Here is a 22,214-nt window from a genome sequence, read left to right as displayed (position 1 = left end):
GTCAACTGTCAGTTTAGCATCTTTGTTTTCTACCTGTCAACTGTCAGTTTAGCATCTTTGTTTTCTATCCGTCAACTGTCAGTTTAGCAGCTTTGTTTTCTACCCGTCAACTGTCAGTTTAGCATCTTTGTTTTCTACCCGTCAACTGTCAGTTTAGCATCTTTGTTTTCTACCCGTCAACTGTCAGTTTAGCATCTTTATTTTCTACCTGTCAACTGTCACTTTAGCATCTTTGTTTTCTACCTGTCAACTGTCAGTTTAGGCTGCTCGCCGGCTCCTCATCACCACTTCAAGATGGCGGCCCGATTTCTCGCGTCACAGCAGCCAATGCTGCGTGTACCTATAACATGTCTATGAGTGTGATGGTGTACTTAATGAAGTGGTCGCCGCAGGTATGTTCAACCGGAGCCCAGGTGTGTGCTGTCACGTGTCCGCGAGGAGGCACTTCCGCTAGAACAAACAGGTTAGTGAGCAGGATGATGGTGAAGGTCACTAAAACACAGCCGGGCTTTTTTTACCCATTTTTTTTTTTTTTTTGGCGCTGCGGTCCAATATAGCGCATGCGCAGTGCGGGATGCAGCCTGCAATATGGCGGGAATGTCCGACGCGCAGCACGCCGGCCGCGGGGACGAAGAGGACGTCCGGGAGGCGCGGATCAGCGGAGACGCGGACGCGGAGGTCCCCCGCGCGGGGACTGACCCTCACCTGGCCGCCGCGCACTTCCCGCCGCCGCGGGACAAGCTGAGCGAGAACACGCGCCTGGCGACCCGCTACGCGGTGCGGATCTTCCGGGACTACCTGGGCGAGAAGGCCCACAGTCCGGACTTCGAGAGTCTCCCCAAGGCCGAGCTGTGCGCGCGGCTGCGCTCCTTCTACGCGGAGGCGCGCGCCAAAAGCGGCCACCTGTACAGCAAGTCGTCCCTCGTCAGCATCCGTAGCTCGCTCAACCGCCACCTGAACGAGCCGCCCTTCTGCCGCACCCTGGACCTCACCAAGGACCCGGAGCTGCGCGGCGCCAACCTCACCCTGGCGGCGGTCATCCGGCGTCTGGAGGCGCAGGGGGCGGGGCCGGTGGTGCAGAAGCAGGCCATCGCGCGCGCGGACCTGCGCAGGCTGTACGCGTCGTCCATGTTCGACGCGGACACGCCGCTCGGACTCCTCAACAAGGTCTGGTTCGAGACCTGCATGTACTTCTGCACCCGCGGCCGCGAGAACCAGCGCGAGCTGCGGGAGGACTCCTTCGGCCTGGCCGCGGACCGGGACGGCCGGAAGTTCGTCTACTTCAAAGCCCCGCCCCCGAGGAGGAAGCCCGAGGCGGCGGCGCGCGATGACGTCACCCTGCCGCGGATGTACGAGACACGCACGCCGCTGTGTCCTTACGCCAGCTTCCGCCGCTACCTGGCCAAGCGCCACCCGCTCTGCCGCGCCTTCTTCCAGCGGCCGCGGGACCGCTGCGGCGCCGCTGAGGTCACGTGGTTCGAGAACAAGGCCATCGGCAAGAACCTGCTGGGCACGCGCATGCAGATGTTGTCGCGCGCCGCCGGCCTGTCCAAGACCTACACCAACCACTGCATCGGCGCCGTTGCCATAGCGACGCTGGACGCTGTCGTGGGCGCCGCCGCGGAGACGCGTCAGGGTCACGTCGCCGCCTCTCACCCGAAGAGACACGCGCGGCGCGCCGTCAAACAGGTAAAAATCACCTGACCCGTGACGTCATGATGTTTCTGTTGCGTCATACTTCGACTTTTGGTGTTTATTTGGTTTTATTTACACCAGGGGTCACCAACGCGGTGCCCGTAAGGACCAGATGAGTCGCCCGCTGGCCTGTTCTAAAAATAGCTCAAATAGCAGCACTTACCAGTGAGCTGCCTCTATTTTTTAAATTGTATTTATTTACTAGCAAGCTGGTCTCGCTTTGCTGGACATTTTTAATTCTAAGAGAGACAAAACTCGAATAGAATTTGAAAATCCAAGAAAATATTTGAAAGACTTGGTCTTCACTTGTTTAAAAACATTCTTTAATTTTTTTACTTTGCTTCTTATAACTTTCAGAAAGACAATTTTAGAGAAAAAATACAACCTTAAAAATGATTTTAGGATTTTTAAACACATATACCTTTTTACCTTTTAAATTCCTTCCTCTTCTTTCCTGACAATTTAAATCAAAGTTCAAGTATTTTATTATTTTTTTATTGTAAAGAATAATAAAATACATTTTAATTTAATTCTTCATTTTAGCTTCTGTTTTTTCTACGAAAAATATTTGTGAAATATTTTTCCAAACTTATGATTAAAATTCAAAAAAAATATTTTGGCATATCTAGAAAATCTGTAGAATCAAATTTAAATCTTATTTCAAAGTCTTTTGAATTTATTTTAACATTTTTGTTCTGGAAAATCTAGAAGAAATAATGATTTGTCTTTGTTAGAAATATAGCTTGGTCCAATTTGTTATATATTCTAACAAAGTGCAGATTGGATTTTAACCTATTTAAAACATGTCAGCAAAATTCAAAAACTTAATCTCAATCAGGAAAAATGACTAATGATGTTCCATACATTCTTTTTTAAATTTTTTCAAAAAGATTCGAATTAGCTAGTTTTTCTCTTCTTTTTTTCGGTTGAATTTTGAATTTTAAAGAGTCGAAATTGAAGATAAATTATGTTTCAAAATTGTATTTAAATTTTTTTCCTGTTTTCTCCACTTTTAAACCGTTCAATTAAGAGTTGTTTTCATCATTTATTCTCTACAAAAAACGTTCCGTAAAAGGAAAAAAAAAAATGTACGACGGAATGACGGACAGAAATACATTTTTTTTTTTATATATATAGATTTATTTATTAAAGGTAAATTGTGTGTGTGGGTGTGTGTGTGTGTGCGTGCATGTGTGTCTGTGTGTGTGCATGCATGTGTGTCTGTGTGCGTGTGCATGTGTATGCGCGCGCGTGTGCATGTGTGAGTGATTGCGTGTCGGTGTGTGTGCGCGCGCATGTGCATTTGTGCGTGCTTGCGTGTCTGTGTGTGCGCGTGTGCATGCTTGCGTGTGTGCGCATGCGTGTTTGTGTGCGTGCTTGCGTGTCTGTGTCCACGTGCATGTGCGTGTGTCTGGGTGTGTGTGTGTGTGCACGCATGTGTGTGTGCGTGCGCATGTGCATGTGTGAGTGCTTGCGTGTCGGTGTGTGTGCGCGTGTACATGTCTGTGCGCGCATGTGCATGTGTGCGTGCTTGCGTGTCTGTTTGTGTGTACGCGCGTGCATGCTTGCGTGTGTGTGCGTGTTCGTGTGCGTGCTTGCGTGTCTGTGTGTCCGCGTGCATGTGTGCGTGTGTCTGTGCGCGTGTGTGTGCATGTGTGTGTGTGTGCACGCATGTGTGTGTGTGCGTGTGCATGTGTGTGGGCGCGCATGTGCATGTGTGAGTGCTTGCGTGTCGGTGTGTGAGTGTGCATGTGTGTGTGTGTCTGTTTGCGCGCGCGCGTGTGTGTCTGTGTGCGCATGTGCATGTGTGCGTGCGTGTTTGTGTGCGTGCTTGTCTGTCCGCGTGCATGTGTGTGTGTCTGTGTGTGCGCGCGCGCGTGTGTGTGTGTGTGTGCGTGAGTGTTTGTTTGTGTGTGCGTGTGTGTGTCAGGACGATGACAGCAGTGTGACGGTGCTGGACTCCCCCTGCGTGCCGTGTGCAGGCCAGCTGAGTGTGAGCAGGGGGGCGGTGCACATGGACGTAGGAGGGCAGATGTACACCAGCAGCCTGGCCACGCTGGGCAGGTACCCCGAGTCACGGTAATCTACACTTACTGGAACAACACTACTTCCTGTCGGGGAGGCGTGCTAGCTGTGTCTGTGTGTGTGTGTGTGTGTGTGTGTGTGTGTGTGTGTGTGTGTGTGTGTGTGTGTGTGTGTGTGTGTGTGTGTCAGGATCGGACGCCTGTTCGACGGCAGCGAGCCCGTGGTGTTGGACCGCCTCAAGCGCCGCTACTTCATCGACCGCGACGGCGTTATGTTCCGCCACGTCCTCAACTTCCTGCGCACCTCCAAGCTCCTCCTCCCCGATGACTTCCAGGTGAGTTGGATCCTTTATCCAAGAAAATATTCAAATAACTTCTTTTCAACATCTTCCAAAATACATTTTCTAACCAGTGATGTCATCCAGCCCCCCCCCCACATGTCTAATTATTATGTTATTTACTATTATATGTTATTAATGTATTATTATTCATAGCAGCCCCCCCACATGTCTATTATCATTATGTTGTTTACTATTATGTTATTAATGTATTATTATTCATAGCAGCCCCCCACATGTCTATTATTATTATGTTATTTACTATTAAGTTATTAATGTATTATTATTCATAGCAGACCCCCCACATGTCTATTATCATTATGTTGTTTACTATTATGTTATTAATGTATTATTATTCATAGCAGCCCCCCACATGTCTATTATTATTATGTTATTTACTATTAAGTTATTAATGTATTATTATTCATAGCAGACCCCCCACATGTCTATTATCATTATGTTGTTTACTATTATGTTATGAATGTATTATTCATAGCAGCCCCCCACCCCACCATTTTAAATCTCCCCAAATGTTGTTGCAAAAATTATTTGTTGAATATATTTTGAATGTTATTAACTATTATAGTTGTGTTATTACTTGTCCCGCTGATTTGCGCAGCAACATTTTTATGTATAACTATTAGAGTTTTTGTTCATTACTATTGTAGTTTTTTTATGTTAACTATTGTAGTTTTTATGTTATTTACTATAATGGATTTTTCATGTTATTAACTATTATAGTTGTGTTTTGTACTATTACAGTTATGGTAATTACCATTACAGTTATGTTGTATACTATTATAGTTATGGTAATTACTATTACAGATATGATTTATACTATTATAGTTATGTTAATTACTATTATAGTTAAGTTAATTACTATTGTAGTATGTTACTAATATAATTGTTATGAATATTTACTATGATACTTATGTTATTTACTATTATAGTTATGTTAATTAGTATTCTAGTTGTTATTTACTATGATAGCTGTTAATTACTATCAGTTATGTTAATTACTATTAGTTATGTTAATAACTATTATAGTTATGTTATTTACTGTTATAGTTATGTTATTTACTGTTATAGTTATGTTATTTACTGTTATAGTTATGTTAATTACTGTTACAGTTGATATTTACTATTATAGCTGTTATGTTCATTACTATTAGTTATGTTATTCACTGTTAGTTATGTTATTTGCTGTTATAGTTATTTATTATTATAGCTGTTATGTTAATTACTATTAGTTGTTATTTACTATTACATTTGTTGTAGTAATTACTATTATAGTTATGTTATTTACTATTATAGTTATGTTAATTACTATTATAGTATGTTACTAATATAATTGTTATGAATATTTACTGATACTTATGTTATTTACTATTCCTTCGTATTGTGAGGCAGACGCACTAACCCCTCTGCCACCGTGAAGCCCTATTTACTATTATAGTTATGTTAATTACTATTATAGTTATGTTATTTACTATAATAGCTGTTAATTACTATTATAGTTGTGTTAATTACTATTATAGTTGTGTTATTTACTGTTATAGTTATGTTATTTACTGTTATAGTTATGTTAATTACTGTTATAGTTATTTACTGGTATAGTTATGTTAATTACTGTTATGGTTGTTATTTACTGTTAGTTATGTTAATTACTATTATAGTTTTGTTATTTACTGTTATAGTTATGTTAATTACTGTTACAGTTATGTTATTTACTATTATAGCTGTTATGTTCATTACTATTATGTTATTTACTGTTATAGTTGTTTATTATTATAGCTGTTATGTTAATTACTATTAGTTGTTATTTACTATTATATTTGTTATAGTAATTACTATAATAGTTATGTTATTTAATATTATAGTTATGTTAATTACTATTTGTAGTGTAATATACTATCATAGTTATTTACTATTATAGTTATGTTAATTATAGTTATGGTAATTAATATTATTTGCAGTGTAATATACTATTAAAGTTATTTAAAATTATAGTTATGTTAGGTACAATTATAGTTGTTTTAATTACTATTACAATTGTTATTTACTTTTATAGTTATGGTAATTACTATTACAGTTATGTTGTATACTATTATAGTTATGGTAATTACTATTACAGTTATGTTTTATACTATTATAGTTATGTTACTTACTATTGTAGTATGTTAATAATATATTTGTTATGAATATTTACTATGATACTTATGTTATTTACTATTATAGTTATGTTAATTAGTATTATGGTATTTACTATGATAGCTGTTAATTACGATCGTAGTTATGTTAATAACTATTATAGTTATGTTATATACTGTTATAGTTATGTTATTTACTGTTATAGTTATGTTAATTACTATTATAGTTATGTTATTTACTGTTATAGTTATGTTAATTACTGTTAGTTATTTACTATTATAGCTGTTATGTTCATTACTATTAGTTATGTTATTTACTGTTAGTTATGTTATTTACTTTTATAGTTATTTAATATTATAGCTGTTATGTTAATTACTATTAGTTATTTACTATTACATGTGTTATAGTAATTACTATTATAGTTATGTTATTTACTATTATAGTTATGTTAATTACTATTATAGTATGTTACTAATATAATTGTTATGAATATTTACTGATACTTATGTTATTTACTATTATAGTTATGTTAATTAGTATTATAGTTATGTTATTTACTATAATAGCTGTTAATTACTATTATAGTTGTGTTAATTACTATTATAGTTATGTTAATTACAATTATAGTTATGGTAATTAATATTATTTGTAGTGTAATATACTATTAAAGTTATTTAAAATTATAGTTATGTTAAGTACAATTATAGTTGTTTTAATTACTATTATAGTTATGTTATTTACTGTTATAGTTATGTTAATTACTATTATAGTTATGTTATTTACTGTTATAGTTATGTTAATTACTATTATAGTTATGTTATTTACTGTTATAGTTATGTTAATTACTGTTACAGTTATGTTATTTACTATTATAGCTGTTATGTTCATTACTATTGTTATTTACTGTTATAGTTATTTATTATTATAGCTGTTATGTTAATTACTATTAGTTGTTATTTACTATTATATTTGTTATAGTAATTACTATTATAGTTATGTTATTTACTATTATAGTTATGTTAATTACTATTTGTAGTGTAATATACTATCATAGTTATTTACTATTATAGTTATGTTAATTACAATTATAGTTATGGTAATTAATAGTATTTGTAGTGTAATATACTATTAAAGTTATTTAAAATTATAGTTATGTTAGTTACAATTATAGTTGTTTTAATTACTATTATAATTGTTATGGCGCAGTGGGAGAGTGGCCGTGCGCAACCCGAGGGTCCCTGGTTCAAATCCCACCTAGAACCAACCTCGTCACGTCCGTTGTGTCCTGAGCAAGACACTTCACCCTTGCTCCTGATGGGTGCTGGTTGGCGCCTTGCATGGCAGCTCCCTCCATCAGTGTGTGAATGTGTGTGTGAATGTGGAAGTAGTGTCAAAGCGCTTTGAGTACCTTGAAGCTAGAAAAGCGCTATACAAGTACAACCCATTTATCATTTATTTATCATTTACTTTTATAGTTATGGTAATTACTTTTAGTTATGTTATGTACTATTATAGTTTTGTATTTTTGTTTCAACAGTTGACTTTGGAATATTTAGCTGCGAGGAAATGTCAGGACCGGATTAGTTGCACAGGTGGCATCCTGTGACAGTTCCACGCTGGAAATCACTGAGAGCGGCCCATTCTTTCACAAATGTTTGTAGAGACAGTCTCCCTGCCTAAGTGCTGTATTTGATACACTGGGCCAAGGGATTAGAACACCTGCTTCTCATCATTTGGATGGGTGGCCAAATACTTTTGGCAATATAGTGTAGATGAATGAGGTCAATTGAAAAAGTAGCTTTAAGGTATTATTAACCCCGCCCACCTTGTCACTATCCCCGCCCACCTTGTCACTATCCCCGCCCACCTTGTCACTATCCCCGCCCACCTTGTCCCCTACAATCGTGCTGCCCGAGTATATTTGTCATGTTAGCCATAAGGCGGGGTCAAGGTCACACAGGTGCAGCGTGATAAGACAAGTCCAGTCTGACCTCTGACCTTTCAGGAGTACTCTCTGCTGTACGAGGAGGCCTCCTTCTTCCAGCTGGCGCCCTTGCAGGCGGAACTGCGGCGCTGGCGGGCGGAGCGCCAGCGCGACAAGGCGTCGGAGGCGCGGGAGTGCGTGGTGGTCCGCGTGGCGCAAGAGAGGATCGGCGTGAGCGGCCGCCGCGCCGCCATCGAGGAGGTCTTCCCGGAGGTGACGGAGGCCTTGTGCGCTTCCCCCGACGACTCCACCCACCTCACGCACTTTCACCTCAGTGACCACTGCGGCCTCAACTCTGTCCAGGTACTCAACTCAGCCTCCATCTTGGTCAGCTACTAGTGCACTACCTTCTACTCAGGACTGCACTTGTACGCTAGACCCCTACTAGTACACTACAGTGTCATTTACTAGTATTTCAATCATATTCGGTACTATACCGCCTCTAAAAAGTACTGCCCCCCCCCCTTTCACGTGGTAACATTGCTGGTTTTACGAGCAGAAGAGCATGTTCGGCAGCGCGCGCACACAGAGTACTTACAAGCAGACACAGTGTGTAGACAGAAAAGAGAGAACGGACACATTTTGGTGTAAAAAGTCAAGATAAAGGTGAAGTTATAAGACTGAAACATTTTAAGACATGGCTAGCAAGTTAGCAGCCAACATCCATCAAGTTTCTTACAAGTACTATTATCACTGGAGGAGGAGGACTAGCTAAACATGCTTCACCACACACCGTAGGAGGACACAATAGCTCACCGCCGTCACAATGTAAACAAACGCCATGGGTGGATCTACACCTGACATCCACTGCAATGATACCATATACAATAGCAGATCGCATCGATACTACTAGGATTACATCTATTTTTTAATCGTCACACAATCCTTCTTCCTTTTTAAAAAAATCATATGTTCAGAAACTGAGTAAATATGTCCCTGGACACATGAGGACTTTGAATATGACCAATGTATGATCCTGTAACTACTTGGTATCAGATCGATACCTAAATGTGTGGTATCATCCAAAACTAACGTCAAGTATCAAAGAAGAGAAGAAGTGATTATTACATTTTAACAGAAGTGTAGATAGAAAATAAGAAGATATTAACAGTAAATGAACAAATGGATTAATAACTGATTTTTTACAGTTTGTCCCTCATAATGTGTACAAAATAATAGGTGTATAAATGACAGCAGATTAATTAGGAGTCTTTGTTTATTTACTCCTAGAAGACAAGTTGTCTAGTATGTTCAACATTTTATTTAAGGACTAAATGACAATAAACATATGTTTCATGTATGCTAAGACTTTTTGCAAATAAAAACAATAATGAAATTTTTTCTGGTGCCCTTTATTTAGAAAAGTAACAAAATCCATTTTGGTCCTGGTACCAAAATATTGGTATTGGAACAACTCTAGCTGGTACTGCACTTTAGTTTCCAGTAACGCCGACAAAAGTTGAACCTTGTCTGGCCTCAAAAAGTCACCCTGATATTTAGTTGCATCATCTTTAGTCAGCATTACTTCAATTCTTAAACACCAAAACTCTCACATGTAATGCACCTTCCCACCACTTGTGGCAGTAAGTCACTTCTAAAGAAGGTGCACATTAGGTGGATGTAACTTCATTCTGTTTATGCAAAAATATTAATTTATTTGGAATGTATTGGTCATCAAATTAAGATAGCATGTCTCCATGCAACTTTTACACTCAACATATTCATCCCATACATCACACACCTGTGTTGTGGTATCAACGACACGTGTTGTGGTATCAACGACACGTGTTGTGGTATCAACGACACGTGTGTTGTGGTATCAACGACACATGTGTTGTGGTATCAACGACACGTGTTGTGGTATCAACGACACGTGTGTTGTGGTATCAACGACACGTGTTGTGGTATCAACGACACGTGTTGTGGTATCAACGACACGTGTTGTGGTATCAACGACACATGTGTTGTGGTAACATGACCGGTGTGTTGTGGTATCAATGACACATGTGTTGTGGTAACATGGCAGGTGTGTTGTGGTAACATGACAGGTGTGTTGTGGTAACATGACAGGTGTGTTGTGGTAACATGACAGGTGTGTTGTGGTAACATGCCACATGTGTTGTGATAACATGACCGGTGTGTTGTGGTATCAATGACACAGATGTGTTGTGGTAACATGACAGGTGTGTTGTGGTAACATGACAGGTGTGTTGTGGTAACATGCCACGTGTGTTGTGGTAACATGACAGGTGTGTTGTGGTAACATGCCACATGTGTTGTGGTAACATGACAGGTGTGTTGTGGTAACATGACACAGGTGTGTTGTGGTAACATGACACTTATGTGTTGTGGTAACATGACACATATGTGTTGTGGTATCATGATGACAGGTGTGTTGTGGTAACATGACAGGTGTGTTGTGGTAACATGCCACGTGTGTTGTGGTAACATGACACAGATGTGTTGTGGTAACATGCCACGTGTAATGTGGTAACATGACACAGATGTGTTGTGGTAACATGACACAGATGTGTTGTGGTAACATGACAGGTGTGTTGTGGTAACATGACAGGTGTGTTGTGGTAACATGACACATGTGTTGTGGTAACATGACACATGTGTTGTGGTAACATGACACAGATGTGTTGCGGTAACATGACAGGTGTGTTGTGGTAACATGACAGGTGTGTTGTGGTAACATGCCACGTGTGTTGTGGTAACATGACACAGATGTGTTGTGGTAACATGACAGGTGTGTTGTGGTAACATGACACAGATGTGTTGTGGTAACATGACACTTATGTGTTGTGGTAACATGACACTTATGTGTTGTGGTAACATGACACTTATGTGTTGTGGTATCATGATGACAGGTGTGTTGTGGTAACATGACAGGTGTGTTGTGGTAACATGCCACGTGTGTTGTGGTAACATGACACAGATGTGTTGTGGTAACATGACAGGTGTGTTGTGGTAACATGACAGGTGTGTTGTGGTAACATGCCACATGTGTTGTGGTAACATGACACAGATGTGTTGTGGTAACATGACACTTATGTGTTGTGGTAACATGACACTTATGTGTTGTGGTAACATGACACTTATGTGTTGTGGTAACATGACACATATGTGTTGTGGTAACATGACACATATGTGTTGTGGTATCATGATGACAGGTGTGTTGTGGTAACATGACAGGTGTGTTGTGGTAACATGCCACGTGTGTTGTGGTAACATGACACAGATGTGTTGTGGTAACATGACAGGTGTGTTGTGGTAACATGACAGGTGTGTTGTGGTAACATGACAGGTGTGTTGTGGTAACATGACACAGATGTGTTGTGGTAACATGACACATGTGTTGTGGTAACATGACACAGATGTGTTGTGGTAACATGACACAGATGTGTTGTGGTAACATGACACATGTGTTGTGGTAACATGACAGGTGTGTTGTGGTAACATGACACAGATGTGTTGTGGTAACATGACACATGTGTTGTGGTAACATGACACATGTGTTGTGGTAACATGACACAGATGTGTTGCGGTAACATGACAGGTGTGTTGTGGTAACATGACAGGTGTGTTGTGGTAACATGCCACGTGTGTTGTGGTAACATGACACAGATGTGTTGTGGTAACATGACAGGTGTGTTGTGGTAACATGACACAGATGTGTTGTGGTAACATGACACTTATGTGTTGTGGTAACATGACACTTATGTGTTGTGGTAACATGACACTTATGTGTTGTGGTATCATGATGACAGGTGTGTTGTGGTAACATGACAGGTGTGTTGTGGTAACATGCCACGTGTGTTGTGGTAACATGACACAGATGTGTTGTGGTAACATGACAGGTGTGTTGTGGTAACATGACAGGTGTGTTGTGGTAACATGCCACATGTGTTGTGGTAACATGACACAGATGTGTTGTGGTAACATGACACTTATGTGTTGTGGTAACATGACACTTATGTGTTGTGGTAACATGACACTTATGTGTTGTGGTAACATGACACTTATGTGTTGTGGTAACATGACACATATGTGTTGTGGTAACATGACACATATGTGTTGTGGTATCATGATGACAGGTGTGTTGTGGTAACATGACAGGTGTGTTGTGGTAACATGCCACGTGTGTTGTGGTAACATGACACAGATGTGTTGTGGTAACATGACAGGTGTGTTGTGGTAACATGACAGGTGTGTTGTGGTAACATGACAGGTGTGTTGTGGTAACATGACACAGATGTGTTGTGGTAACATGACACATGTGTTGTGGTAACATGACACAGATGTGTTGTGGTAACATGACACAGATGTGTTGTGGTAACATGACACATGTGTTGTGGTAACATGACACAGATGTGTTGTGGTAACATGACAGGTGTGTTGTGGTAACATGACAGGTGTGTTGTGGTAACATGCCACGTGTGTTGTGGTAACATGCCACGTGTGTTGTGGTAACATGACACATGTGTTGTGGTAACATGACACATGTGTTGTGGTAACACGACACAGATGTGTTGTGGTAACACAACACAGATGTGTTGTGGTAACATGACACAGATGTGTTGTGGTAACATGACAGGTGTGTTGTGGTAACATGACAGGTGTGTTGTGGTAACATGACAGGTGTGTTGTATCAACGACACATGTCGTGGTAACATGCCACATGTGTTGTGGTAACAGGAATGTGTTGTGGTAAGAGGACACGTGTTGTGGTAACAAGAAAGGTGTGTTGTGGTAACATGTCACATGTGTTGTGGTAACATGAAACATCTGTTGACATGTGTGTTGTAACATGACAGGTGTGTGTGTTACTTGTGTGCAGGTGTTGGAGCGACTGCAGCAGAGAAGATTCCGCATCACGTGTGGTTCGTGCGGCGGCGGCGCAGACTCCCCCTCCCACTTCAGCGAGTACGTGCTGCAGAGGGCGGGGCTCAGTGGCCGGAGTCCCTCCCCCGGACGAGTCAAACAGGAAGAGCTGGACTGCGCCTGACAGGAAGTGAGGTGATGTCATTGTGTCTGAGTCACCTCCGCCACAAAACAACAAGACAAGAAAATGCTTGTGGACATTTTTTAATGTGGCGCTCAAACCATTAAACCCATTTTGTGAAGAAATGAAAAGAAGAGCTATTTACAAAAGGTGTAGATGTGATAGTGGGAGGAGCCAGGAGGCATCAGAGCATGGCTCTGTAGAAGGTGAGGGAGCGGCGCAGGAAGTGGTCCTGCTCCATGCACAGCAGGAGGTCACGCAGCATGACCCGGGTCACGCGCTGGAAGCCCGGTCTTGGCGGCAGAGACACCTGACGCCCGAGAGAAGAATAAAGACCCGCAGGGGGAGGGGGGGCATGGGACAGGTGGTCTCACAAAACCCTTACCTGGCCTTCCGCTCGCTTCTTGCGCGGCCCGATGGCGGCCAGGGCGGCGAGGTTGGCCTCACGCTGCTGCAGCTCGGCTTCTTCCAGCTGTTGCAACTGAAGGCAGAGGTCACAATCTCAGCGGGGGGGAAGGGGGGGGGGGGGGGGGTGTTTAGTCGGGGTCAAGGGTCACCTCTTTGGCGCGCTGCTTGAGCTGCTGCAGCAGGGGGTCCTCGGGGTGGGAGCGGCTCTGTGAGAGGGATGGACGTGAGACGGACTGATGGTCAGGTGGTCCACCTGGTGTCCCCGACTTACCCGGGCCAGGCGCAGCAGCCTCTCCCGCTCCTCCTCTTCTTTCCTCCTCTTCTTCACGCTCTCCACTTCCTCCAGGAAGCGCAGCTGGCCGCGCACGTCGCTCACCTTGGCGTGCAGCGGGTCTTCCTTGGGACATGATCGCAATCCTTACAACCGGGACATCTCTCTCTAGACCCCCATGGAGGACTGGCGAAGGTGAGCATTTTAGATTCATCTTGCAATTCTACTTCGATTGACTGTAAGTCGTTACTTTTTTCCGACGCTTTGAAACCTGCAGCTTATAAAATGGCGCAGCTCATTTATGGATTTTTAATGCAAATAGTTTTTGGAAGAAAAAAAAAACAAGCAAACACACAGACTAGGTGTGTTGTCGTTTGTGCTACAGCATCCTCTTTTGGACTGAGCTTTCAACCGGAAGTATAATATAACATAATAATCAGTTCCAGCGGTGGCATCACTAAAGCTTTATAAGGTGTACAGTTGGGTCGGATACTAAATGTATCGATTCACGTTTAATCAAACATTGCTATATTTGGATAACCTTCGCCTCCATGGCGACAACAAAATTGTAACTTTCTTACAAGTACCATTATCACTGGAGGACGAGGAATAGCTAAACATGCTTCACTACACACCGTAGGAGGATACAATAGCTCACCAGAGTCACAATGTAAACAAAGGCCATGACACCTGACATCCACTGTAATGATACCAAGTACAATAGCGTATCGCGTCGACTACTGAGATTACATTTATTTTTTTAATCGTCACACAATCTTTTTTCAAAAATCATATTATGTTTATAAACTGAGGAAATACGTCCATGGACACATGAGGACTTTAAATATGACCAATGTACGATCCTGTATCTACTTGGTATCAGATCGATACGTAAATGTGTGGTATCATCCAAAACTAATATAAAGTATCAAAGAAGAGAAGTGATTATTACATTTTAACAGAAGTGCAGATAGAAATTAGAGATGTCAGATAATGGCTTTTATTGTTGGTATCCGATATTGACCAACCGATACCGATATCAACAGATACCAATATATAGAGTGGTGGAATGAACACATTATTATGCCTAATTTTGTTGTGATACCCGGCTGTGTGCATTAAACAATGAAACAAGGTAAGGGTTGGGGGGGTATACTGTAGTGTCCCGGAAGAGTTAGTGCTGCAAGGGGTTCTGGGTATTTGTGTTTATGTTGTGTTGCGGTGCGGATGTTCTCCCGAAATGTTTGTCATTCTTGTTTGGTGTGGCGCATATTTGTAACAGTGTTCAAGTTGTTTATACGGCCACCCTCAGTGTGACCTGTATGGCTGTTGACCAAATATGCCTTGCATTCACTTGTGTGTGTGAAAAGCTGTAGATATGTGACTGGGCCGGCAAGTGAAGGCAGTGCCTTTAAGGTTTATTGGCGCTCTGTACTTCTCCCTACTTCCGTGTACACAGCGGCGTTCTAAAAAGTCATAAATGTTACTTTTTGAAACGGATGCAAATAATTTCCGATATTATTTTATAGCATTTATCGGACATCTCTAGTCACAATGTAAACAAACGCAATGGGTGGATCTACACCTGACATCCACTGTAATGATACCAAGTGGATAAGAGTGTATATAGCCGATACAACTATGATTACATTGATATTTTTAGTACCACAAAATGTTTTTCCCTCCTTTAAAATTGATATTATGTTCATAAAGTCAGTAAATACGTCCCTGGACACATGAGGACTTTGAATATGACCAATGTAGGATCCTGTAACTACTTGGTATCAGATCCATACCTAAATGTGTGGTATCATCCAAAACTAAATGTGTGGTGTCAAAGAAGAGAAGAATAAGTGATTATTACATTTTAACAGAAGTGTAGATAGAAAATAAGAAGATATGAACAAATGGATTAATAACTGATTTTTTACAGATTGTCCCTCATAATGTGTACAAAATAATAGGTGTATAAATGATACAATATTTTACTGCAGACTAATTAGGAGTCTTTGTTTGTTTACTTACTACTAAAAGACAAGTTGTCTACTATGTTCAACATTTTATTGAAGGACTAAATGATGATAATAAACATATGTTTCATGTACACTAACATTTTTTGTTAGAATAAAGTCAATAATGACGTTATTGTAGTCCCCTTTATGTAGAAAAGTATCAAAATACATTTTGGTACCGGTACCAAACCCAACACTACTTTAGGTCCACCCCTGCTTTAAAGGCCTACTGAAATGAGATGTTCTTATTTGAAGGGGGATAGCAGCTCCATTCTATGTGTCATACTTGATCATTTCGCGATATTGCCATATTTTTGCTGAAAGGATTTAGTAGAGAACATCGACAATAAAGTTGGCAACTTTTGGTCGCTAATAAAAAAGCCTTGCCTGTATCGGAAGTAGCAGACGATGTGCGCGTGACGTCACGGGTTGTGGAGCTCCTCACATCTGAACATCGTTTACAATCATGGCCACCAGCAGCGAGAGCGATTCGGACCCAGAAAACGACGATTTCCCCATTAATTTGAGCGAGGATGAAAGATTTGTGGATGAGGAAAGTGAGAGTGAGGGACGAAAAAAAAAGACTGTACAGTGGGAGCGATTCAGATGTTCCATCCATCCATCCATCCATTTTCTACCGCTTATTCCCTTTTGGGGTTGCGGGGGGCGCTGGCGCCTATCTCAGCTACAATCGGGCGGAAGGCGGGGTACACCTCATCGCAGGGCCAACACAGATAGACAGAAAACATTCACACTCACATTCAAACATTAGGGACCATTTAGTGTTGCCAATCAACCTATCCCCAGGTGCATGTTTTTGGAGGTGGGAGGAAGCCGGAGTACCTGGAGGGAACCCACGCATTTACGGGGAGAACATGCAAACTCCACACAGAAAGATCCCGAGCCTGGATTTTGAACCCAGGACTGCAGGAACTTCGTATTGTGAGGCAGACACACTAACCCCTCTGCCACCGTGAAGCCCCACGATTCAGATGTTATTAGACAAATTTACTAGGATAATTCGGGAAAATCCCTTATCTGCTTATTGTGTTACTAGTATTTTAGTGAGATATAGTCGTACCTGTACAACCTGAAAGTCGGCCCCGCACCTTTCTTCCGCACCAGTCGACGGGTGGTGGCGATGCCCATCTCTGCCCTTCGCAAGGGACCCTCTTCGAAACACGATCTTTCGAAATGATCGCTGCATAATACACTGTACTTTGTCTGTGTGGTCCAATCCAACCGTGTTCGCTTGACCGCTCTGTTCCATAGTAAAGCTCGACTATCATCTTTCGGGAATGTAAACAAGGAAACACCGGCTGTGTTTGTGTTGCTAAAGGCGGCCGCAATACACCGCTTCCCACCTACAGCTTTCTTCTTTGACGTCTCCATTATTAATTGAAAAAAATTGCAAAAGATTCAGCAACACAGATGTCCAGAATACTGTAAAATTATGCGATTAAAGCAGATGACTTATAGCTGGGATCGGTGCTGGAACAAAATGTCCTCTACAATGCGTGACGTCACGTGCACGCGTCATCATACCGCGACGTTTTAGTATGATACTTCCGCAGGAAATTTAAAATTGCGATTTAGTGAACTAAATGTGTTGCAATGTTAATATTTCATCGTTGATATATAAACTATCAGACTGTGTGGTCGCTAGTAGTGGCTTTAAGTAGGCCTTTAATGTACGAGGGATAGATGCTAAAAAACACTTTTGTTTGACTCAGTAGACCACAACAAAGTATCCCACAGGACATGTGAATAGAGAAGTGTACTTGAAGACACAGACGGGTCAGTACCTTAAGACCGGCCTTGCGGTGTTCTGCCATGGCTGAGAGCTTCTCCAGGATCCCACGGAGACACTCCTGGGTGGCATGAGAGACCAGAGCCACCACCTCCGGGCCCACCTCAGTCACCCCCAGTTCCCGCCCTGAGACGTGCGCGGAATTAAAACAAGTCCATTATTCGAGGGGGGGGGTCATGGGTCAAGTGGCCTGCACCTGTGTGGAGGATTCTGCTGAGCACGGGTGGAGAAGACAGGAAGAGCTGGTCCTGGCAGGACTGGACCACGGCGCCGACCGCGCTGGTCAGGATCCGAGCGTTCTCCTCTCGCAGGTTGACTCCGGCCATGGACGCCACGTCGTTAATGTCGTCGTCTTCTCTGAGAGGACACGGGCGGATAAGACCAGGACTTACATAGGAGGAGGTGGTCTTCTTACTTGTAAGATGCGGAGTTCTCCCTGGATGAAGTTCTGCTGGTGCCAGCTGGATCTCCTGCACAAGGCTGCTTCAGCGTCATGGCTCCTAAGACCACATGGAGGGCAAGAGGAGGACCTCCTGCTCCAATAAAGGATCTTTGATAGGAGTCATCTCTCACCTGGGACATGTTTTCCTGTTTGGAAGCTGGGTCTGATGCTCATGGAGGGGAACGTTCTGGACTGGGCCAACGTGGTGAGCTCAGGTCTGAGACTGGACTGCTGGACCTGAAGCTAAGTGAGGTCACATGATGTTCCTTACAGTAAAACTAACCAAAAAATTAACCTGTCAAGTAATAAGGTATTTGACGCTAAGGTGTTCAACTGCAAAACTAACAAAAAAAAGTTTGCATGCTAACAGTTAGCATGTGTCAAGTAATAAGTTATTTTACACTCAGGTGTACGGGTGCAAAATTAGCAGAGACAGTTAGCATGCTAACAGTTAACATGTGTCAAGTAATAAGGTATTTGACTCTGAGGTGTTCGGCTGCAAAATTAGCAAAGACAGTTAGCATGCTAACAGTTAACATGTGTCAAGTGATATGGGATTTGACTCTAAGGTGTTTGACTGCAAAACTAACAAAAAAAAGTTAGCATGCTAACAGTTAGCATGTGTCAAGTAATAAGGTATTTGACTTTAAAGGGTACAGCTTCAAAATTAGCAAAGACAGTTAACATGCTAAAAGTTAACATGTGTCAAGTAATAAGATATTTGACTTTAAGGCGTTTGACTGCAAAACTAACAATAAACGTTAGCATTTTAACGGTTAACATGTGTCAAGTAATAAGGTATTTGACTTTATGGGGTACGGCTGCAAAATTAGCAAAGACAGTTAACATGCTAACAGTTAATGTGTCAAGTAATAAGGTATTTGACTTTAAGGCGTTTGACTGCAAAACTAACAAAAAAGTTAGCATTTTAACGGTTAACATGTGTCAAGTAATAAGGTATTTGACTAAGGGGTACAGCTGCAAAATTATCAAAGACAGTTAACATGCTAAAAGTTAACATGTGTCAAGTAATAAGGTATTTGACTTTATGGGGTACGGCTGCAAAATTAGCAAAGACAGTTAACATGCTAAAAGTTAACATGTGTCAAGTAATAAGGTATTTGACTTTAAGGCGTTTGACTGCAAAACTAACAAAAAACGTTAGCATTTTAACGGTTAACATGTGTCAAGTAATAAGGTATTTGACTTTAAGGGGTACAGCTGCAAAATTATCAAAGACAGTTAACATGCTAAAAGTTAACATGTGTCAAGTAATAAGGTATTTGACTTTAAGGCGTTTGACTGCAAAACTAACAAAAAAGTTAGCATTTTAACGGTTAACATGTGTCAAGTAATAAGGTATTTGACTTTAAGGGGTACAGCTGCAAAATTCTCAAAGACAGTTAACATGCTAACAGTTAACATGTGTCAAGGTATTTGAAGCTAAGGTGTTTGACTGCAAAACTAACAAAAAAAAGTTAGCATGCTAACAGTTAGCATGTGTCAAGTAATCAGGTATTTGACTCTGAGGTGTATGGCTGAAAAAATTAGCAAAGACGGTTAGCATGCTAACAGTTAATGTGTCAAGTAATAAGGTATTTGACCTTAAGGCGTTTGACTGCAAAACTAACAAAAAAGTTAGCATTTTAACGGTTAACATGTGTCAAGTAATAAGGTATTTGACTTTAAGGGGTACAGCTGCAAAATTCTCAAAGACAGTTAACATGCTAACAGTTAACATGTGTCAAGGTATTTGAAGCTAAGGTGTTTGACTGCAAAACTAACAAAAAAAAGTTAGCATGCTAACAGTTAGCATGTGTCAAGTAATCAGGTATTTGACTCTGAGGTGTATGGCTGAAAAAATTAGCAAAGACGGTTAGCATGCTAACAGTTAATGTGTCAAGTAATAAGGTATTTGACTTTAAGGCGTTTCACTGCAAAACTAACAAAAAAGTTAGCATTTTAACGGTTAACATGTGTCAAGTAATAAGGTATTTGACTCTGAGGTGCACAGCTGCAGAATTAGCAAATAAAGTTAGCATGCTAGCAGTTAGTATGTGTCAAGTAATAAGGTATTTGAATCTGAGGTGTACCAGTATAAAATGAGTTTGATGAAATTTGTCCTCTGCATTTGACACATCCCCTTGTTCACCCCCTGGGAGGTGAGGGGAGCAGTGAGCAGCAACAGTGGCCACGCCCAGGAATCATTTTTGGTGATTTAACCCCCAATTCCTACACTTGATGCTGAGTGCCAAGCAGGGAGGTAATGGCTCACATTTTTTTTAGTCTTTGGTATGACTTGGACGGGGTTTGAACTCACGACGTACCCATGTCAGGGCGGACACTAACCACTAAGCCACTGAGCAGCTTGATGGTGAGGACTGAGAATCATCATCATTGACACGTTACATCCATAATTCAAAAGGAAGTCCACCTGCTGGGCTGGTCTTGGACTTGGCGCAGCGTTGGCACTGGGCTTCTTCACAGCAGGGGGGCAGCAGGAGGCCTGCTGGATGAAGGACTGGGGGTCCGAGGTGAGGCGACGCACGGCCGGAAGACTTTTCTGTGGATTGGAGAACAGAAGTTGAGTTGTGTGCTTAGTGAGCGGGAGAAGTCATGTGACCATGCACCTTGAGAAAAGGCACCAAGCACGGCTGCGGCGTGGACTTGAGCTCCCGGTACAGCGCCTCGGTGAACTCCTCCGCCTCCATCTTGCCTTCCTGCGGGTGAGACAGGGCGGACACGTGACCAGGCGGCCGACGTGGACCTGGGACCGGGACCAGGAGAGGGTAGAAGCACACCAGCAGACTCCTGACCAGGCCTCGCACGTTGTTGGCCATGCTGGTGGACTTGGAGTCGCTGGACGCCAGCTTGATGAGGGTCACCAGGAAGTTCTTGCACTTCTTCACGCTCTCCATGGTCTCCTGCCGGGTGGAAGTCCCGCACACAAGGACTTGGTCAATTTCTCGTCACTTCAAGTGGAACCTCGCCTCTATTTGCAATCTTTGCCATCCTGCCGAGTGCCCCTGTGTGCCTACTTTTATTCATGCTTTGAGGGCGCCGCTGTTGTCATGACAACACTTCCTGTGCAGTACTTTGTCAATGGGGAGAACATTCCAGGAAAACCGGGAAGTTCTGATATATCAGAAAGTAGTGTGGGACATATTTGCCAACCTTGAGACCTCCGAATTCAGGAGATGGAGGGGTTGGTAGCGGGGGTGTATATTATAGCATCCCGGAAGAGTTAGTGCTGCAAGGGCTTCTGGCTATTTGTTGTGTTGTTACCGTATTTCCTTGAATTGCCGCCGGGTTTATAGTATGCGCCTGCCTAGAATTACTACCGGTCAAACTCGTTTCACAAAATAATTTGCGCATGCTTAGCATTACCGCCGGCTCAGGATTAACGCCGGGTCGAACTCGTGTCGCAAAATATAATTTTTATTAGCGAATGTCTAGAATTTCCGCCGGGTCAAACTCGTTTCGCCAAATAATTAGCATATGCCAAGAATTTCCCCCGGGTCAAACTCGTCACGTCACGACTGACACTTCACCTGTCATCATTTTCAAAATGGAGGAGGCTGATTTCAATCATTTCAAATGGCATAAAGGGAAGAAGATTAAGACGGCGTGGCGTAGTGGGAGAGTGGCCGTGCGCAACCCGAGGGTCACTGGTTCAAATCCCACCTAGAACCAACCTCGTCACGTCTGTTGTGTCCTGAGCAAGACACTTCACCCTTGCTCCTGATGGGTGCTGGTTGGCGCCTTGCATGGCAGCTCCCTCCATCAGTGTGTGAATGGGTAAATGTGGAAGTAGTGTCAAAGCGCTTTGAGTACCTTGAAGGTAGAAAAGCGCTATGCAAGTACAACCCATTTATCATTTATTTATCATTTAAGGTCCAAACTATTGAATATGCTAAAAAGAACAGCAAGCAGCTATGTTTTATTAATATACCGTAGCTGCTTGTGTCAAATATGAGTCACTAAATGACTCCCGCCCCCTGGTGGTAGAGGGCGCTAGTGATCCTTCTTGCGACTACTCGGCTGCAGAAGAAGTGACAACAAGCAGCGATC

General features: G+C 42.1%; 2 protein-coding genes across 2 annotated transcripts in view; one reads left to right on the top strand and one right to left on the bottom strand.

Annotated features, from left to right (window-relative positions):
* The first annotated feature begins 579 nt into the window (after positions 1-579).
* On the top strand, positions 580-13,692 carry LOC133543550 (uncharacterized). Its single transcript, XM_061888171.1, has 5 exons — positions 580-1,689; positions 3,626-3,774; positions 3,910-4,054; positions 8,214-8,495; positions 13,036-13,692. The coding sequence occupies exons 1-5, from the start codon at positions 589-591 to the stop codon at positions 13,201-13,203; spliced, it is 1,845 nt and encodes a 614-aa protein (XP_061744155.1). The 5' UTR covers positions 580-588; the 3' UTR covers positions 13,204-13,692.
* Positions 13,268-22,214, bottom strand: part of taf4b (TAF4B RNA polymerase II, TATA box binding protein (TBP)-associated factor) — a 21,705-nt gene continuing 12,758 nt past the window's right edge. The window contains exons 6-16 of the mRNA XM_061888170.1: positions 20,945-21,067; positions 20,774-20,863; positions 20,578-20,706; positions 18,275-18,386; positions 18,117-18,201; positions 17,898-18,058; positions 17,697-17,827; positions 13,880-14,005; positions 13,758-13,814; positions 13,586-13,681; positions 13,268-13,510 (exon numbers count right to left, since the gene is read on the bottom strand). Coding sequence (XP_061744154.1) covers positions 13,385-13,510; positions 13,586-13,681; positions 13,758-13,814; positions 13,880-14,005; positions 17,697-17,827; positions 17,898-18,058; positions 18,117-18,201; positions 18,275-18,386; positions 20,578-20,706; positions 20,774-20,863; positions 20,945-21,067 — 1,236 coding nt within the window. The 3' untranslated portion in view covers positions 13,268-13,384. The remainder of the gene's footprint in view (positions 13,511-13,585; positions 13,682-13,757; positions 13,815-13,879; positions 14,006-17,696; positions 17,828-17,897; positions 18,059-18,116; positions 18,202-18,274; positions 18,387-20,577; positions 20,707-20,773; positions 20,864-20,944; positions 21,068-22,214) is intronic.

Source organism: Nerophis ophidion, linkage group LG26 (genome assembly GCF_033978795.1).
Source record: "Nerophis ophidion isolate RoL-2023_Sa linkage group LG26, RoL_Noph_v1.0, whole genome shotgun sequence".
NCBI lineage: Eukaryota > Metazoa > Chordata > Actinopteri > Syngnathiformes > Syngnathidae > Nerophis > Nerophis ophidion.
The sequence above is the reverse complement of the archived record's forward strand: the minus strand, read 5'-3'. Positions and strand labels throughout refer to the sequence as shown.